At 40.4% G+C, this 15,202-nt stretch overlaps 2 protein-coding genes across 2 annotated transcripts in view; both read right to left on the bottom strand.

Annotated features, from left to right (window-relative positions):
- The window catches only part of zgc:154058 (Transmembrane protein 150A-like), a 66,807-nt gene extending 62,632 nt beyond the window's left edge, over positions 1-4,175 (bottom strand). The window contains exons 1-2 of the mRNA XM_054799499.1: positions 3,916-4,175; positions 3,482-3,710 (exon numbers count right to left, since the gene is read on the bottom strand). Coding sequence (XP_054655474.1) covers positions 3,482-3,594 — 113 coding nt within the window. The 5' untranslated portion in view covers positions 3,595-3,710; positions 3,916-4,175. The remainder of the gene's footprint in view (positions 1-3,481; positions 3,711-3,915) is intronic.
- An 825-nt stretch (positions 4,176-5,000) lies between these two features.
- LOC129194330 (tripartite motif-containing protein 16-like) lies at positions 5,001-14,327 on the bottom strand. The gene is made up of 7 exons (XM_054799490.1): positions 13,764-14,327; positions 13,602-13,697; positions 13,284-13,517; positions 11,264-11,423; positions 11,068-11,178; positions 7,288-7,424; positions 5,001-7,204 (listed from the first exon to the last, which is right to left on the bottom strand). The coding sequence occupies exons 1-7, from the start codon at positions 14,160-14,162 to the stop codon at positions 6,821-6,823; spliced, it is 1,521 nt and encodes a 506-aa protein (XP_054655465.1). The 5' UTR covers positions 14,163-14,327; the 3' UTR covers positions 5,001-6,820.
- Between the last annotated feature and the right edge of the window lie 875 nt (positions 14,328-15,202).

Raw genomic sequence — 15,202 nt, 5'->3', positions numbered from 1 at the left:
TTTTATGCTCCCCAACAAGAGTCTTCAAGTGACCGTTTCATTTGTCATTGATATGCATTTCGCTTTGTTTTCTGCATGTAAAACTATAATTCCTCTACATTAAAAGTGTTTTGTGTTAACATTGTTAGTGGGGCTGTCAAATTAATTACAGTTTTCAAATTAATTAATCACGAGTGGCATGTATGTGTGAAATATACCCATTTTTACTGTATTTTATATACAGAAAGATAAATGACAGGACACAATTATATAGGTACTGTATATTTGTATGTATTAACAGCTCCAAATGAACTGAAAATTTAAATCAAGTTAAAAGATACCCCATATGTCTGAAAATGCAGTTGCCTAACGATAGTGTCTTAATAGTAGCAGAACATTTGAATCACACTTTAACTGTGTTATTATGAGCCATGATGGGTTGCGTTCAAAGATGCCACGTAATTTAAAGGAAAACTGCACTGTTTTTGTAATTTTACTCATCATCCACAATACTCATGTGAGACATGAACATGACATGAATCTTTCTCTTTTCTGTGCTTTCTAAACAGCTTGTACAGAGAAGAAAAGGTGCGCGTGACCATCAGTCCTCTGTCATGCCAACAGCAAAACATCCTGAAATCACTCATGTGTGGGGGTGCTGTCAGCCGTTTTGGGTCCATGGCCAGGACACTCCTCAAACCTTAAAGGAAAACTGCACTTTTTTTGGAATTTTGCCCATCATCCACAATCCTTATGTCAGACATGAACGCACGTCTTTCTCTTTTCTGTGCTTTCTAAATATATAAAAGCAGCTAAAAAAAGAGGCAGCTAAGAATGCACGTAATTGGACACACCTAATCCGCCTACAAAGCTTTCTGAAAAAAACTCCAAAACGCGCCAACAGCACCCCATTTACATAACGTGACCTGCATATTAACCAAGCTACAGCAACATTGTTATTATTATTGTTATTAACATTGTTACACCCAAAAACTACGTTATGGTGTATAGTGACTCGCCACACCACAAGCCAGCTAGCGACTAGCTTCACCACACACTCACTCACAATGCCTCAGGCCACTAGTGAAAGCTAACGCTACATATCGGAGCTGCCGCCACTGTTGCTGTGTTTTTGTTTTTGAGTTTGGAAAAGTTAACGCTAGGTGTAGCCTTCCTTTCTATGTGAAATCAATACACTCAGCAAAGAAGTTCCGCTAATGCTTAAAATGAAAAAATACTGTAAGTATGACATGTTATCATGAATGTGCCTGTTACTACATGCTCACAGCATGGATACAAAACCATAAAACCTTGTAGGACATTTTTGTAGGTGTTTTAATAGCGGGCTTAGTGGCTTAGTGGAATAGTGGTGTCCCATTACATCACATGTGTCAAACTCGTGCCCTGGAGGGCTGAGACGCTGCAGGTTTTCTCTCCAACCAGTTTCTTCAGCAGGTGATTTAATCGATGAGCTCCTTCCCTCAAACTGAAGGTGTTCATCATTAAAATCACCTGCTTTAGTGTCTCGGCCCTCCATGGCACGAGTTTGACATCCCTGCATTACATGCATTAATTAGCTGCCTCTTTTTAGCTGTTTTTATATCTTTAGAATGCAGATAGGGATGTCATACAACTTCATGTCAAAAAATCCCAACTATCCTTTTAAACCACACAATGTTAACATGTTGGTGTTTCGTGCTCGAAAGCTGTCAAATGAAGTGGCTACATATTTGCATATGACCTGTGGCTCATCTGCACTTTTTTTTGTTTACCTGTTCTTTATTTACCTGGAATAATACCCAATGTTCATTATTCGTTCAAGTACAATTTTGCTGACAGAGGCTTGATACTCATTTTATTTATTGTTGGTTGTGCTTTTTATTGGGGTGTTTTTTTTTTCGTGATAGAGACAGGGTCTATTTTTATTTGTTTTTGGTTATGATTGTGATTTTTATTTTAGCGCAATTTTTGCTAAAAGAAACTGAGGGTCCCTTTTATTTTCATTGTTTTTTTTGTTTGTTTAATTTATTATGTTGTTTAATTTCTTTTATTTAAAAGCTCTTGACATTCCAATTACAATGTTAAATACTCTTGAGAAATTCAAGTTTATTGCTTTTGATACAATGTACTTGCATTATTATGCCATTTAATTAATGAAAAAAATGGTCTCAAAAAATGTTAATAATATCGATTGTTGACAATAATTTGTAAGAATTATCGTACAGCAAAATTTTTTATTTCTTATTGATTAACAATTACAATTATTACAACAATTCAATTTTAAAATAAAATTATTAAATAAAGTAGTTACCGCCGTAAACACGCTACTTTTTGACAGCCCTCATTTTCAGAAGTCTGGAACAGATTAACAGGATTTACATTGTTTCCTTTGGGAACATTTGTTTTATTTTTCATATGATTCGGTTCGGATGAACCCCTTGGAACATATTAATTACAAAAACCGAGGTGCCGCTTTATAGTACATGTAACCCGCCTGCTTCACACTGCCCGCTCCGGGGCTCGAACACAGCACCTTCGGAATGGGAGATGAGAGCACTGACCGTTGGGCCAAAAGCCCGGACTTTTGACCCAGCGTTCAGCGCAGCTCTTACGGCCAATGGAGTGGGGTTTTACTAATGTACACTTGCGCAGTCACATTGTCTGGCATCCGTTACATACATATGCACGATATCGTTTTTTTTTTCAAACCGATACCAATAACTTTGTGCTTCTCAAGCTCGATATGGCCCAGATAACTTTTTTATATCTACTTTAAATTAGTTTTAACTGTCGTTTGTGCACACCTGGGAGGTAAGAAGGACTCAGACAAATTTAGATTTGACCAAATGCACCTGATTTGATTTGTCTTAATCAAGTATCATGACATTACTTCTACCACATCACTACTATCAGGAGAACCGGAGCATAGAAAGGGAGGAGCTACCTGGCGTGGCCCAGCAAGGTGCACTGTATTAGGGCACATGCTCCGAGCTGCCGGTGTGACCCCACGGAGGTCTCTGGCAAACCTTTTGCACTTTTCAAACGCTGCATAGCGATGTTTCAGGTGGCTGATAAGGTTTTTTGTGTGCTTGATGCGTTTTTTTCCCCCCTCATCGCAGAGCATCTGGTACAACTAGCGTGTAAAATGTCTCTGAAACAGTGAACGTTTATATACAAGTGAGCTCAGGGGAAGTTAGACAGGACGTCAACTTCACAGCCAGGAGAAAAATGCATTTTTCATTTTGGAGCATTTTTTTCGGTTATCTGAACTATTTTTTACTGTTATCGGCTTTATCGGTATGATGTCATAATTCCCTCTTCATCGGGCCGTGCGCCCCTACTTTATAGTAATAATGACATAGTAAATTATACATCATTTACTTCACCACCATACTTTATCATACTCCAATAACCTAAGATGCTGGAGATGCATATTCATGAGCACAAATGTGCATGTTCTCATCCCGAAGCTAAACAAATATATTGTAAAAAGAAGACTTACACAACCCATATCCCAGTGATGGTCAGTGCTGGGAGGCTAACAGGCAGGATCATCCACAAAGACATTTCAGGCACCTTGATGAACCCTCTTTCCTCTTTTTCCGCTTCGACCATCCGAGCAATATGTGCTCAAGTAGTTCTAACATTTAACTGTGTGTGACTGACATCTGCACCGCCGCCAAATGAGTCATTTTCCCGGGAACAGCAGTAGAAGGCACACACTGGTGGGACTGATGGAAAGATGGAGAAAATGGCATTATGATTAGTTTAGTTGCATCGTGCACAGGAGGATGAACACGCGAAGAAGAAACCCATGTCCTGGTAACGTATCCATACTACATGCGATGTACCCATATTTTCATTTCATAGTAGCAACTGTAATAAATTACACTGAATGCTATTTATCAAGCTAGCAAGAGTAACAGTTTTACTCACCTTCTGCCGTAGGCTAGCAAGTTTTCTTCAGATTCTTTTGCGACCTTTCCTCTCCCCCCACCACGCGTAGCCAAGCGATTAAAAAGAAAGCACCAAAGAAGGACGGGGAATGTGCACTTTAGTATCGTTCCTCGATGTTTCCCTCACGCTCATACTGAAATCCCTTTAGCTGTGGTGGAAGAAAGGGGTACGCTAGTGTTCCTTGAACGTGTTGCCCGACCTGCATGATAGCAGCCACGAGACACTCCAGTGAATCCAGCTGTTTGACTCCGCCCCCCGCAACCTGTGCCGGCGGTGCGCGCCGAGGAGTAACGCAGGGGGCGCTGACGAGTCAACAGGAGGATGCCAAGATTAGTTTTGTGTGTTTAAATGTTTAAGTCTATTAAAGGTTTATTATGAACTACTATGTAACCATTTATTTAATTGTGTCTTTTTGGAAAATATGAAGTTATACACCTCAATATGAAGTTACGACTGCAGTTTGTATCTGAGAGCACTTCCGGTTTGCTTCAGATGTATGAATAACCACTACACGGCGATAAAGAAGAATGATTTCCGTCTGAGAAAGGAAGTAAAATGTGTAAAACAAAACCAATTATGGTTGAAAGGTTGTTTGATATGCAGTAGAGTATGATGGAGGTCAAATTAAAACTGTTTCTGTCGCCCCCTAGAGTTTCAACCGGATATCGTCACTGTTAACCACGAGAGCTGATCGTGAATGAATACAGTATAGTTAGTTCTAGTGTATTATTTGATTTATATGAACCTATAACCGAACCACATAATAACAAATTAATATCAGTGTTTAATTTAGATTATTTCTAACATATTTGGCCATTTGTTGTGTCGCAAATCAATATTAATTGGCTAGAATGCTTCATTTGGTGGGTTTTATAAGCATCAGTATGATACATGGAAAACTTACTATGTATGCGTTATAAACACATTAAAATGCATAATTTTGATTCAAAAATAGCAATAAAGATTATTTCCTAGCTTGCATTCAAGCCAGGGGACCTTTCTCATCTGGGAAAGAAAGTTTTACACGTACACAACAAAATCTTTTGCAACTTTTAATGGCTAATTTTTTTAAAATAAACATCAATTCTTGTCATAAACATAAGTATTGATTCATGTTTCATTTTTTTAAACTCTTCATAGCCTTTTTTGATGCATGCACTTTCTGGAGGACAACCTCAAAAATGGAAATTATTCATATTTCTATTGCTATGGTATTTCATGTATTATTAAGTGGGTCCAGATACAGTAATTTAAATATAATACAGGAAAAATGTGTTCTGTATGTGTTCTGTGATTATTTTAAGACTAGAATACAAAGAAAGGTTGCATTTAAATACACACTTACAGTGTGGGAAAGAAGTAGTTGACCTCTTGCTGATTTTGCAGGTTTGCTCACTATAATTTTAATCATATGTACGTTTCAAAAGTGAGAGACGGAATCCCAAGCAAAATTCCAGAAAATCACATCATAAGAATTCATTAAAATTGCTAACCATCTGATGAGGAAAAATAAGTATTTGACCCCCTACCGAACAGCTAGTATTCAGGCTCCCACAAGCCAGTTAGTCTTTCTTTAAGACACACACCCAATACCAACTCATTATGTACATCAAATACACCTGCCTCACCTCCTTACCTACATAAAAAACACCTGTTCACATCTCCACAATGGGCAAGATCAAAGAGCTGTCTTAAGGACATCGGGGCAAGATTGTTGACCAGCACAAGGCTGTGATGGGCTACAAGAGAATGGGGAAGCAACTTGGAGCGAAAAGATCAACTGTCGGTGCAGTTATCAGGAAATGGAAGGGGCACGACACCACCACCAGCCACCCTCGACCTGGGCCTTCATGCAAGATCTTGCCTCGTGGAGTGTCTCTGATCATACAAACGGAGGAATCATCCCAGAACCACAAGGAGGGGAACTGGTAAATGACCTGAAGGGGCTGGGACCAAAAGAAACGGTTGGTAACATACTACGATCCCGTACACGCCCGTACAGGCCCGCCTGAAGTTTCTCCACTGACCACTTGGACGACTCAGAAGAGGCCTGGATGAAGGTGAAGTGGCCAGATGATACCAAAATAGAACTTTTTCGGCTCAACTCGCCGTGTTGAGAGGGCAAAGAACACAGAGTACAACCATCTAGGACACCATCCCCACTGTCTAGCATGGTGGTGATAACATCATGCTTTGGGGGCGCTTTTCAGCCAAGGGGACTGGACAAGTCCATCACATCGAGGGGAGGCTAGAATTATGGACCAACACCTCCTTTCCTCAGCGAGAGAGCTGAAGATGGGTTGAGGATGGGTGTTTCAGCATGACAACGACCCTAAGCACACCGCCAAAGCAAGCAGAGAGGCTGAAGAAGAAGCACATCAAGGCTTTAGAGTGGTCTCCAGACTTGAATCCAACGGAAACCTTTGGAGGGAGCTTAAAATTCAGGTTGCCAGATGATAGCTTTGGAAACTGAATGATTTGGAGGCTGTCTGCAGGGAGCAGTGGGCTAACATCCCTGCTGAAACATGCACAAACCTTGTCACCAGCTTTAAAAATCCTTTTGGACATCTGTGCTGGCCAGTAATGGCTTTTCTACAAAATATTAACATGTTTGTCCAAAGGGTCAAATACTTATTTTGGACCAAAAATATGCAAATAAATTCATAAAAGATATACAGTGTCTTATTCCACCTTTTTTGGGTGATATTCTGTCTCTCACTGTGAAAATGAACCTATCATTAAAATCACACACCGTTGCACTCTTTGTAAGTGTGCAAACCTGCAAAATCAGCAAGGGGTCAAACATGTATTTCCCCCATCATTTTCATACAGCACTTGTCTAAAACTATGATTAGATTAGATTAGATAAGTCTGCTCTGCTCTGCTATAGTCTAATGCTGCTACCATACCCCCACACACTGAATGCAGGGTACACAGGCTCGGTAAAGGTAGTGTAGACCTTGTAGAGAAGCTGCATGGCATCAGACACACTGTAAAATGCCAGCACACCCGCTGCATGATCCAGGTATACGCCGATGCGAGTTGACTTCGGGACGGGGATGTCCACGCTCTTATTGTTGTGCACAAAAGAGAATTTGGACTCGGAGCAGTAGAGGCTCCAGGATTTGTCATTCCAGCCCAGGCTGCACACGTTGTTGTTTCCTTTACGGAATATTCCCCTGTAGGTGACAGCCACGTCGATCTCCGTCCCCTTCCAGGTCACCTCCCAGTAGCATCGAGTCCCTGCCAGGCCCTCTTTACACACCACCTTAAGCCCGAAGATAGAAAGTTTAGAATATAACAGCAAGAGAGAATGTACATAAATCATGTAAAATGGCTACCGTAGCTAACCTGCTGCCAGTGGTCGAATCGTTCCGGGTGGTCGGGATAGTTTTTCGGCTCACTCTTCATTGTAGCTGTCCGGTTCCCCTCGGACAGGTGAAGGTTTGGGTGGACGGTGTTGACATCCAGAACGGGCTGACAAGAGTCTGAACAGGACAAGACATGAATATCTTGTTTACATTCTGAGACTGAGTGATATACTTTATGATGACTTTTTCCCCTATTGACCCGCATTTACGACGATTTACGATTTGCGAATTTTTTTCCAGTGAAAAAGGTGCATCATCAAGAGATTTATAGAGTCAAATCTCAGCTTTCGTACGCCCCCAGTTTTTGTATGATTCCGTTTTAGAAAAAAATGATCGCCAAAATTTTGCTTGAGTTTTCGTACAGTATTGCACGTGACAAACTTTTGCCGTTTGGCCTGTAATGTATCGTTCAGCGAAATTTTGTGCTCAAACAAAGCACCCAACACATCGCTCACTCACTGGCTGTGCATTTTTTTTTTTTTTTTATTGAGTGCGACTGCTAAACAACCCGCCATGTGGCCAAGAAAGTTGTGAGTGCCAGCAATTTGATAAAGAAGGAGAGAAACACCATTCAATTCTATCTCGCCAGGATGTTCCTGATTTATAATTATTTGTGCATTGCTTTCTGCACGTAAAGCTATAATTGTTCTCTATAAAATGTATTTATGTAAACATTTTGAGTGTCTGGAACAGAGTCATTGGATTTACAATATTTCCTATGGGAAAATTGCCTCGGTTTTTGTATGTTTGGGTTTTCATCGGCCCTTTTGGAACAGATTCTTGACACAAACCAAGGGACCACTGTACAGTCATGGCCAAAAGACTTGAAATGACATAAATATTAATTTCCACAAAGTCTGCTGCCTCAGGTTTTATAATGGCAATTTGCATACAGTCAAGATCAGGGGTGCTCACACTTTTTCAGCCTGCAAGCTACTTTTAAAATGACCAAGTCCCAAAGATCTACCGCCTACTAAAAATATAGACAATATATATATTTACTATATTTCTAAAAAAAAATGAGTATGTATTTATGTACGTTATACATGTATATCAGGGGTGCACAAAGTTTTTCAGCATGCAAGTACAAGTCAAAATGATCTACTTCTTTCTATAAAACATGTAACATATATAAAATCTAACCAATAAACTTTGAATTACTATTGTAAATATTAATGATTAGTATTTCACATTCACATTTTCAACGTTTACAGGTAATCAAAGCAGTTGATATGTTAATTATATTCAATATGGCAATAAAGGTAATTCACACATAATTTCTCAATAGTTGTGTACATAACCTGAGTAACTGGTAATATGTCAGTCACAATAGCTACGTGACGTTTATTAGGGCACACAGTTATTTGTTATATGTATGTATTACATCCAGTTATATACAAGTTACAGTATATCCACTTATATACAAGAGTTGAAAATGATTAAAAGACAATGCAGCCGAAGTCAAGGCAACATGTTAAAAAGATCTCAGCAATCGGCACATTTTCCTTTTCATCATGAAATAATAGTTAAGTTAATAGAAAACACCGATTTCTGTAATGGAGTTCATGGCGCAAAGCAAAGCCATCAAAGATAAGGCGTCTTACAGCTGAGTTAGTTTCTCCCTAATCTGAATAATAAAGATGAAAGTTGCATCACCGTGTGTAACTTCAAACGCCGCAGGGGAGCAAGAGCGAATCAGGAGGGGAGCTTGATGCCAGTTGACTGATGTCATGTGACATCTACAAAGTGACGTTTACGCGATCGACCCAAACTACCTTGGCGATCTACCGGTAGCTCGCAAACGACGTAATGGGAACCCCTGCCCAGAATGTTATGAAGAGTGATAAGATGAATGGCAATGAAAATGAAATAAATTGAAAATTGTGAGAATGAACTTAATCCCATTTCCACTGCATTTCAGACCTGCCACAAGAGGAGCAGATGACATCATGTTAGTGATTCTTTGTTAACATAGGTGAGAGTGTTGACAAGGACAAGGGCTGGAGGTGACCCTGTCATCCTGATTGAGTGAGAATAACAGACTGGAAGAGTTAAAAGGAAATCTTGAAATATTTGTCTTAACTCTGTTAACCATTGTTACCTGCAAGGACACGGTGCAGTCGTCACTGCTTAGCACAAAAAGGGCTTCACAGGCAAGGATACTGATGCTAGTAGGATGGTACCTAAACCAACTATCAGATCATTAAAAACTTCAAGGAGAGAGGTACAATTGCTGTGAAGAAGGCTTCGGGACACCCAAGAAAGCAAGAAAGTCCAGCAAGCGTCTGAACTGTCTCCAAAAGTTGATTTAGCTTAGGGATCGGGGCACCGCCAGTGCAACTCTTGCTCAAGAATGGTAGCAGGCAGGTGAGAGGCGAAGACTTTTGGAAGATGGCCTGGTGTCAAGAAGGGTAGCAATGAATCCACTTCTCTCCAGGAAGAACCTCAGGGACAGACTGGATTTGGCAAACGGTACAGGGATCGGGCTTCTGAAGACTGGGGTAAAACCATTCTTTCTTATGAATCCCTTTTCTGATTGTTTGCGGCATTCAGAAAAAGGCTAGTACAGAGAAAAAAAGGCGAGCGCGACCATCAGTCCTGTGTCATGCCAACAGTAAAACATCCTGAAATCACTCATGTGTGGGGTTGCTTCTCAGTCGTTTTGGGTCTATGGCCAGAAAACCCCTGAACACACGTCTTTCTCTTTTCTGCGCGTTCTAAAGATATAAAATCAGCTAAAAGCACATGATGGGACGCACCTCTTCCGCCAATAAAGCCGTCTGAAAGAACCTCCAAAAAGTGCCAACAACACTCCATTTACATAATGTGACTTGCATTTTAACCAACCTACAGCAACATTGTTATTATTATTGTTATTAACATTACTACGTCCAAAAACTACGTTACTGGTGTAGTGACACCTCGCCACACCACACCGGCTAGCTGCTAGCACACTCGCTCACAATGCCTCAGGCCACTAGTGAAAGGTAACGCTACATATTGGAGCTGCCACCACTGCTGCTGTGTTTTCATTTTTGAGTTTGGAAAAGTTAACGCTAGGTGTAGCCTTCCTTTCCATGTTGCTATGTGAAATCAATGCACCCAGGAAGGAAGTTCCGTTAATGCTTAAAATGACCAAAATAGGGCAAAATACTGTAAGTATGACATGTTATCATGAATGTGCCTGTTACTACATGCTCACAGCATGGATAGAAAACCATAAAACCTTGTTGGAGGTTTTTGGAGGTGTTTTAATAGCGGGCTTTCTAGGCAGAATAGGTGTGTCCCATTTCATGCATTAATTAGCTGCTTCTTTTTAGCTGTTTTTATATCTTTAGAATGCACAGAAAAGAGAAAGACGTGTGTTCATGTTTCACATAATGATTGTGGATAACGGGCAAAATTTTAAAAACTATGCAGTTTTCCATTAAAACAACTGTTGAGAAAGAAATATATCTTTTTTTTGACCAGTTGCTGATATTTAAAAAAAAAAAACGGGTCATCTTTTATTTTGGCTGAAATCGTCTACAATAGAGCTTGCTGAATGGATCTGACAGGATGAATTCAGTGCAACACCACCCATGTTTGTTTGACGTGATCCTGTCCAAACCTGTTCTGTCCCGAGGATTCGCCTTGCTGTGGTTTAATGATGTAACGGCCTGCACCATATTATTCCCATTCAGGACCGTGGTTAGCTTTTTCCGATGGGACAAATTCCACTTTCAGCATAAAAAGAACTTATATAACCCTCTCAACTTACATTTAAAAAAATCCTCTCTGGTCTTTGGTTCTTCTGTGGCTCTTGACTCTGGCAAAAATGATTCTCTCCTCATTTTTTTCTCGCTTTCTTCCGTGATGTAGACTTCTTTCACTGTTGAGGAACAAAGAGACCGTTTTGTGGAGCAAGACAGACAGGATAGCCGATACTTAATTTGAGACAAGACAAACTTGCCAACCTGCTGCAGAGATTTTACTAGTTTCTCTCTTGCTGACTTCCTCCATTTGTAGTTTCATGGCAGCGATGGCTCTCTTGGTGGCGTCGAAGGAGTAGTTAGGAGCGATGCTGATGTTGTTGAGGTCCTCGTATCCTGAAGGGCCTGACAGAGACTGCCAGCTCTGATAAGAAAGAAAGTGGCATACAAATTTATTTCAATTTAAAATACTGTATGTCTGCATTCGAGCTTATCTACCGGATCCAGGAGATGGTGCTGTTACTTTTATGTATTTTATATTATATAGCCATCCTTTTTCTATGCTATTTATCCTGACTAGAGTCGCAGGTATGCTGCAACCTATCCCAGTTGAATTCAGGCGAGAGGCGGATGCACCCTGGACTGGTCGCCAGCCAATCGCAGGGCACATATAAACAAACATTCACGCTCACATGCAAACTTATGGACAATTTAGAGTCACCAATTAACCTAACATGCATGTTTTTGAAATGTGGGAGGAAACCGGAGTACCCGGAGAAAACCCACACACGCACGGGGAGAACATGCAAACTCCACACAGAAATGCCCAACGGAGATAGGAACCAAGAGTGTGTGGCCAACATGATAACCACTAGGCCACCGTGCGGCCCCGTATTTTATCCCTCGTCCATCACGGTTAATTGGTTCCACACCTGACCACGATAAGTGAATTTCTGCTAAGTAAAATTTCCTATTTATAAATTGAACATTAGAGCATATTAAATCTGTTTAGGACCTCCTAAATACAGTTTTTAACATAATTAGAGCCCTCTAGACATAAAATAACACCCTCTTTAACGTTACCCTCCTATTACCCAATATAGTAGACATAATAAGAAAAAAAATAAGACATTTAAGACATAAATACAACATAATATAGCTCACATATTAGCATTGACAGCATACTTCCTGCTGTGGCTGTTGTCTCATCAATGTAACATTACTGACACCTAGTGACCAGTGTAGAATACTGCATATCAACGCGACGTCTTTGAATGCATCATCTGAATGCCTTATATTTGTATTTTACTTCGTTTAGCCGTATTTATGCTTGAAGATGCTAATTTAGGAAAAAAATAAGTCATGTTTGCTTACTGTTAGAGCAAATTGTATAAAAACGCAAATCCCTCGCCACAGCTTTACTGTATCACAGTTTTTCAAAATTAATATTAATTAATAAATCATACTGTTTCGTGGTTGCATGTGGCCTATTTATTAGTTAAAAATGAATATCAAGCAAATTGTATGTATTTTTTCTGCCAAAATTAACCATTTTCAAGCATAACTATGGCGACATAAAGTAAAATAAGGCATTCAGAAGACGCATTCAAAGACGCTGTGATGTTATGTGGTATTCTACACTGGTCACTAGGTGTCAGTAAAGTTACATTGATGACACAATAGCCACTACAGGAAGTACTGTACAGAAAAGAAAACAACAAGGAACTCTCTCTGAGTCTCTGTGTGAGTCTACAGTGTATGATGTCTTGTATGTCTTATTTCCTGCTATTATGTCTACTATATTGAGTAATGGAAGTGTAAAGGTGAATATAGGGGTGTTATTACATGTCTAGAGGTCAGTAATCATGTTAAAAACACGTATTTATAAGGTCGTAAACAGGTTTTAAATGCTCTAACTATGAAAATATTCCATTTATAAGTAAGGAATCCAACTTTGTGGAAATGTAGTTATCACGGTCGGTCGAGTCTTAACTGCAATAAATGCGGGATTACTGGAATGAAAAGAAATATGGTGCCAAATACAAATTAAAAAATACTAATTAATATGTCTCATTTATATTTTTAATTTAATTTTTTTTTTTTTATTTAATCATTTTCAATAAAGCCCTACGACGTCTGCCTCTCAACAACCGGCAACAAGCCCAGGAGAATGAAATGAGAAAAATCATTCTTCTCCTCATAAAACTACACGGTGTGACTAATCTTACACTCTTCTAGATCTTTTTCCTTGCACAAAATACTTGTCTGCTGCATTGTTGGTCACCTGCAGAAAGTGAATGTGGTCGTCGGTGTGCGAGAGCTTCTCCAGGTCAGTGTGTCTCTTCCTCAGCAGAGTGATCTCTTCCTCCAAACGGTCGAGAAGAATTTCCCCACGGTTCACGGTGGTCTTTTCGTGCAGGCGAACCATCTCTTTGACTTCGTTGTACTTCCTCTCGATGGACAGGAGGAGTTCAGTGAAGATGCGCTCGTTCTCCTCCAGGACTGACTCGGCTGAGTGCTAAATAAATAGGACGCACGTGTGTTAGATTGGACTAATAAGGCTAATTTTTGTGGGCTTTAATTATGAATTAAGCAACGTTACTTTAACAGATTCCACAGCTTGTCGGAGATCCTGCCACTTTTTAACCCTCTCATCAATCCTCTGCTGGGATTTGTGTAACGTGTTGCCAAGTTGTTTCTGCAACGAGAAAATTAGGTGAAAGTCACAATCAAATCCATTTTTGACGAATGGCGCCCCACTCACTTGTTTCTCAGTCCTCTCCGTTCCGGCCGGTACAATGTCGTGGTGTTTGTGCTCGTCCATCATGCACAGAACACACACCGACGTCTGGTCAGTGCGACAGAAGGCCTCCAGGAGTTTGTCGTGCTGAGCGCAGATCTTCTCCCTCATCTGTCCCGTGGCTTTGACCAGTTTGTGCTTCATCAGGGCAGGGTAGTCGTAGTGAGACTGGAGGTGGGTCTCGCAGTAAGACGCCAGGCAGACCAAGCAGGACTTCTCTGCCTTCTGCCTCCTCGTGGTGCAGAAGTCGCACATGACCTCGCTGTGCTTGGCCTGGTTCCTGCTCTGGGGACGGTTTGTGGAGCGATGGGATCTGTCCAAGCTGTTGTATCGGTCTAAATCCAGAGTGCTGGTGTGGGACATTTTGCCTGGGAGTTTGTAGAAATGCCCCACTGAAGTGAAAAAGGAGTAAATGAATCCAGCAATGTGTTGAAATCCACAGCGAAACACTCAGGAACTACTAAATTCTTAATCTGAGCAGCTTCAGTGAAACTGTGTGACTGACGCCGTGTGTGACAGAATGTTAGTTATGTCGTCTGTTCACACAGTAAAACCAGTCTTCCCAGTTTGGGAGTGGGTGGCGCTGCCCGAAACTAAGATAAATATGCTCCTTCAGTCCAGGTAATCCCTAGAGCAATTTTAAACGGCAGGAAATATATGAATTACTTATATGGAGTGGCTTTGATATCCTCCTGACTACCAGGAAAAAAATGTTGTCCAATCACATTTATTTTGAAATTCCCCAATCTATGTGAAGTAATTGGAATACTGCAAAAGAAATTTTTGAAATTTTTATTTTTGTTTTTAAGCTATGATGTGTCTTCTACAGTGGACATCGGAACCCAATACAGGGGAAACGGAACTTCATTGTGAAACAGTTAGTCCAACAAAAATATCAAAAAGTCAACTTGATAAAGTGTTCAACATAAACATAACTGTCCATCATCTCTTTTCTTTTGTTTCACTTTTGCTTCTATTATGCTTATTTGGTATGACACTTCAAAAAGCAATTCCCTTTCTTGGAAACACAAAGGAAAATCTTGCACTTGGAGCACATAACATATGTTTTACTGTTGCAGCCAGATTGGCGACACCTTGATGCATGTGTTTCATCCACCATCCCATCCCTGATGCCCTTTCCTCCTGTAGCTGTGAAAGTTGTCTTGCCTTGGTAGACCACAAAATCCAAAACTAGACCAGTTGGTGCAGCCAAGACAAATACCTTCAGTCCAGTTGGGTTTGGTTTGCCCGGTACATACTGGCGCACTGGGCATCGACCAGTAAAAGGAACCATTTGCTAGTCAATGTACAATTTTCCTGTTCTTGGCAGACTCAGACATCCTTGCCTTACTTTGCTCAAGAGGGGCCTGATTCTCCACAAGAGATCACTTGTTTTTTCTTCA

The sequence above is a fragment of the Dunckerocampus dactyliophorus genome, chromosome 14 (assembly GCF_027744805.1).
Source record: "Dunckerocampus dactyliophorus isolate RoL2022-P2 chromosome 14, RoL_Ddac_1.1, whole genome shotgun sequence".
Taxonomy (NCBI): domain Eukaryota; kingdom Metazoa; phylum Chordata; class Actinopteri; order Syngnathiformes; family Syngnathidae; genus Dunckerocampus; species Dunckerocampus dactyliophorus.
Note: the sequence above shows the minus strand (reverse complement) of the source record. Positions and strands in the feature narration are given on the sequence as shown.

Bases quoted from the DNA above. Each gene is read 5' to 3' on its own strand.
- LOC129194330 (XM_054799490.1), bottom strand. From the start codon at position 14,162: ATGTCCCACACCAGCACTCTGGATTTAGACCGATACAACAGCTTGGAC. The intron at 13,518-13,601 runs GTAACGTTGCTT...CTATTTATTTAG, and splicing joins AAGCTGTGGAATCTGTTAAA to CACTCAGCCGAGTCAGTCCT. The intron at 7,205-7,287 runs GTTAGCTACGGT...TTCGGGCTTAAG, and splicing joins GATTCGACCACTGGCAGCAG to GTGGTGTGTAAAGAGGGCCT.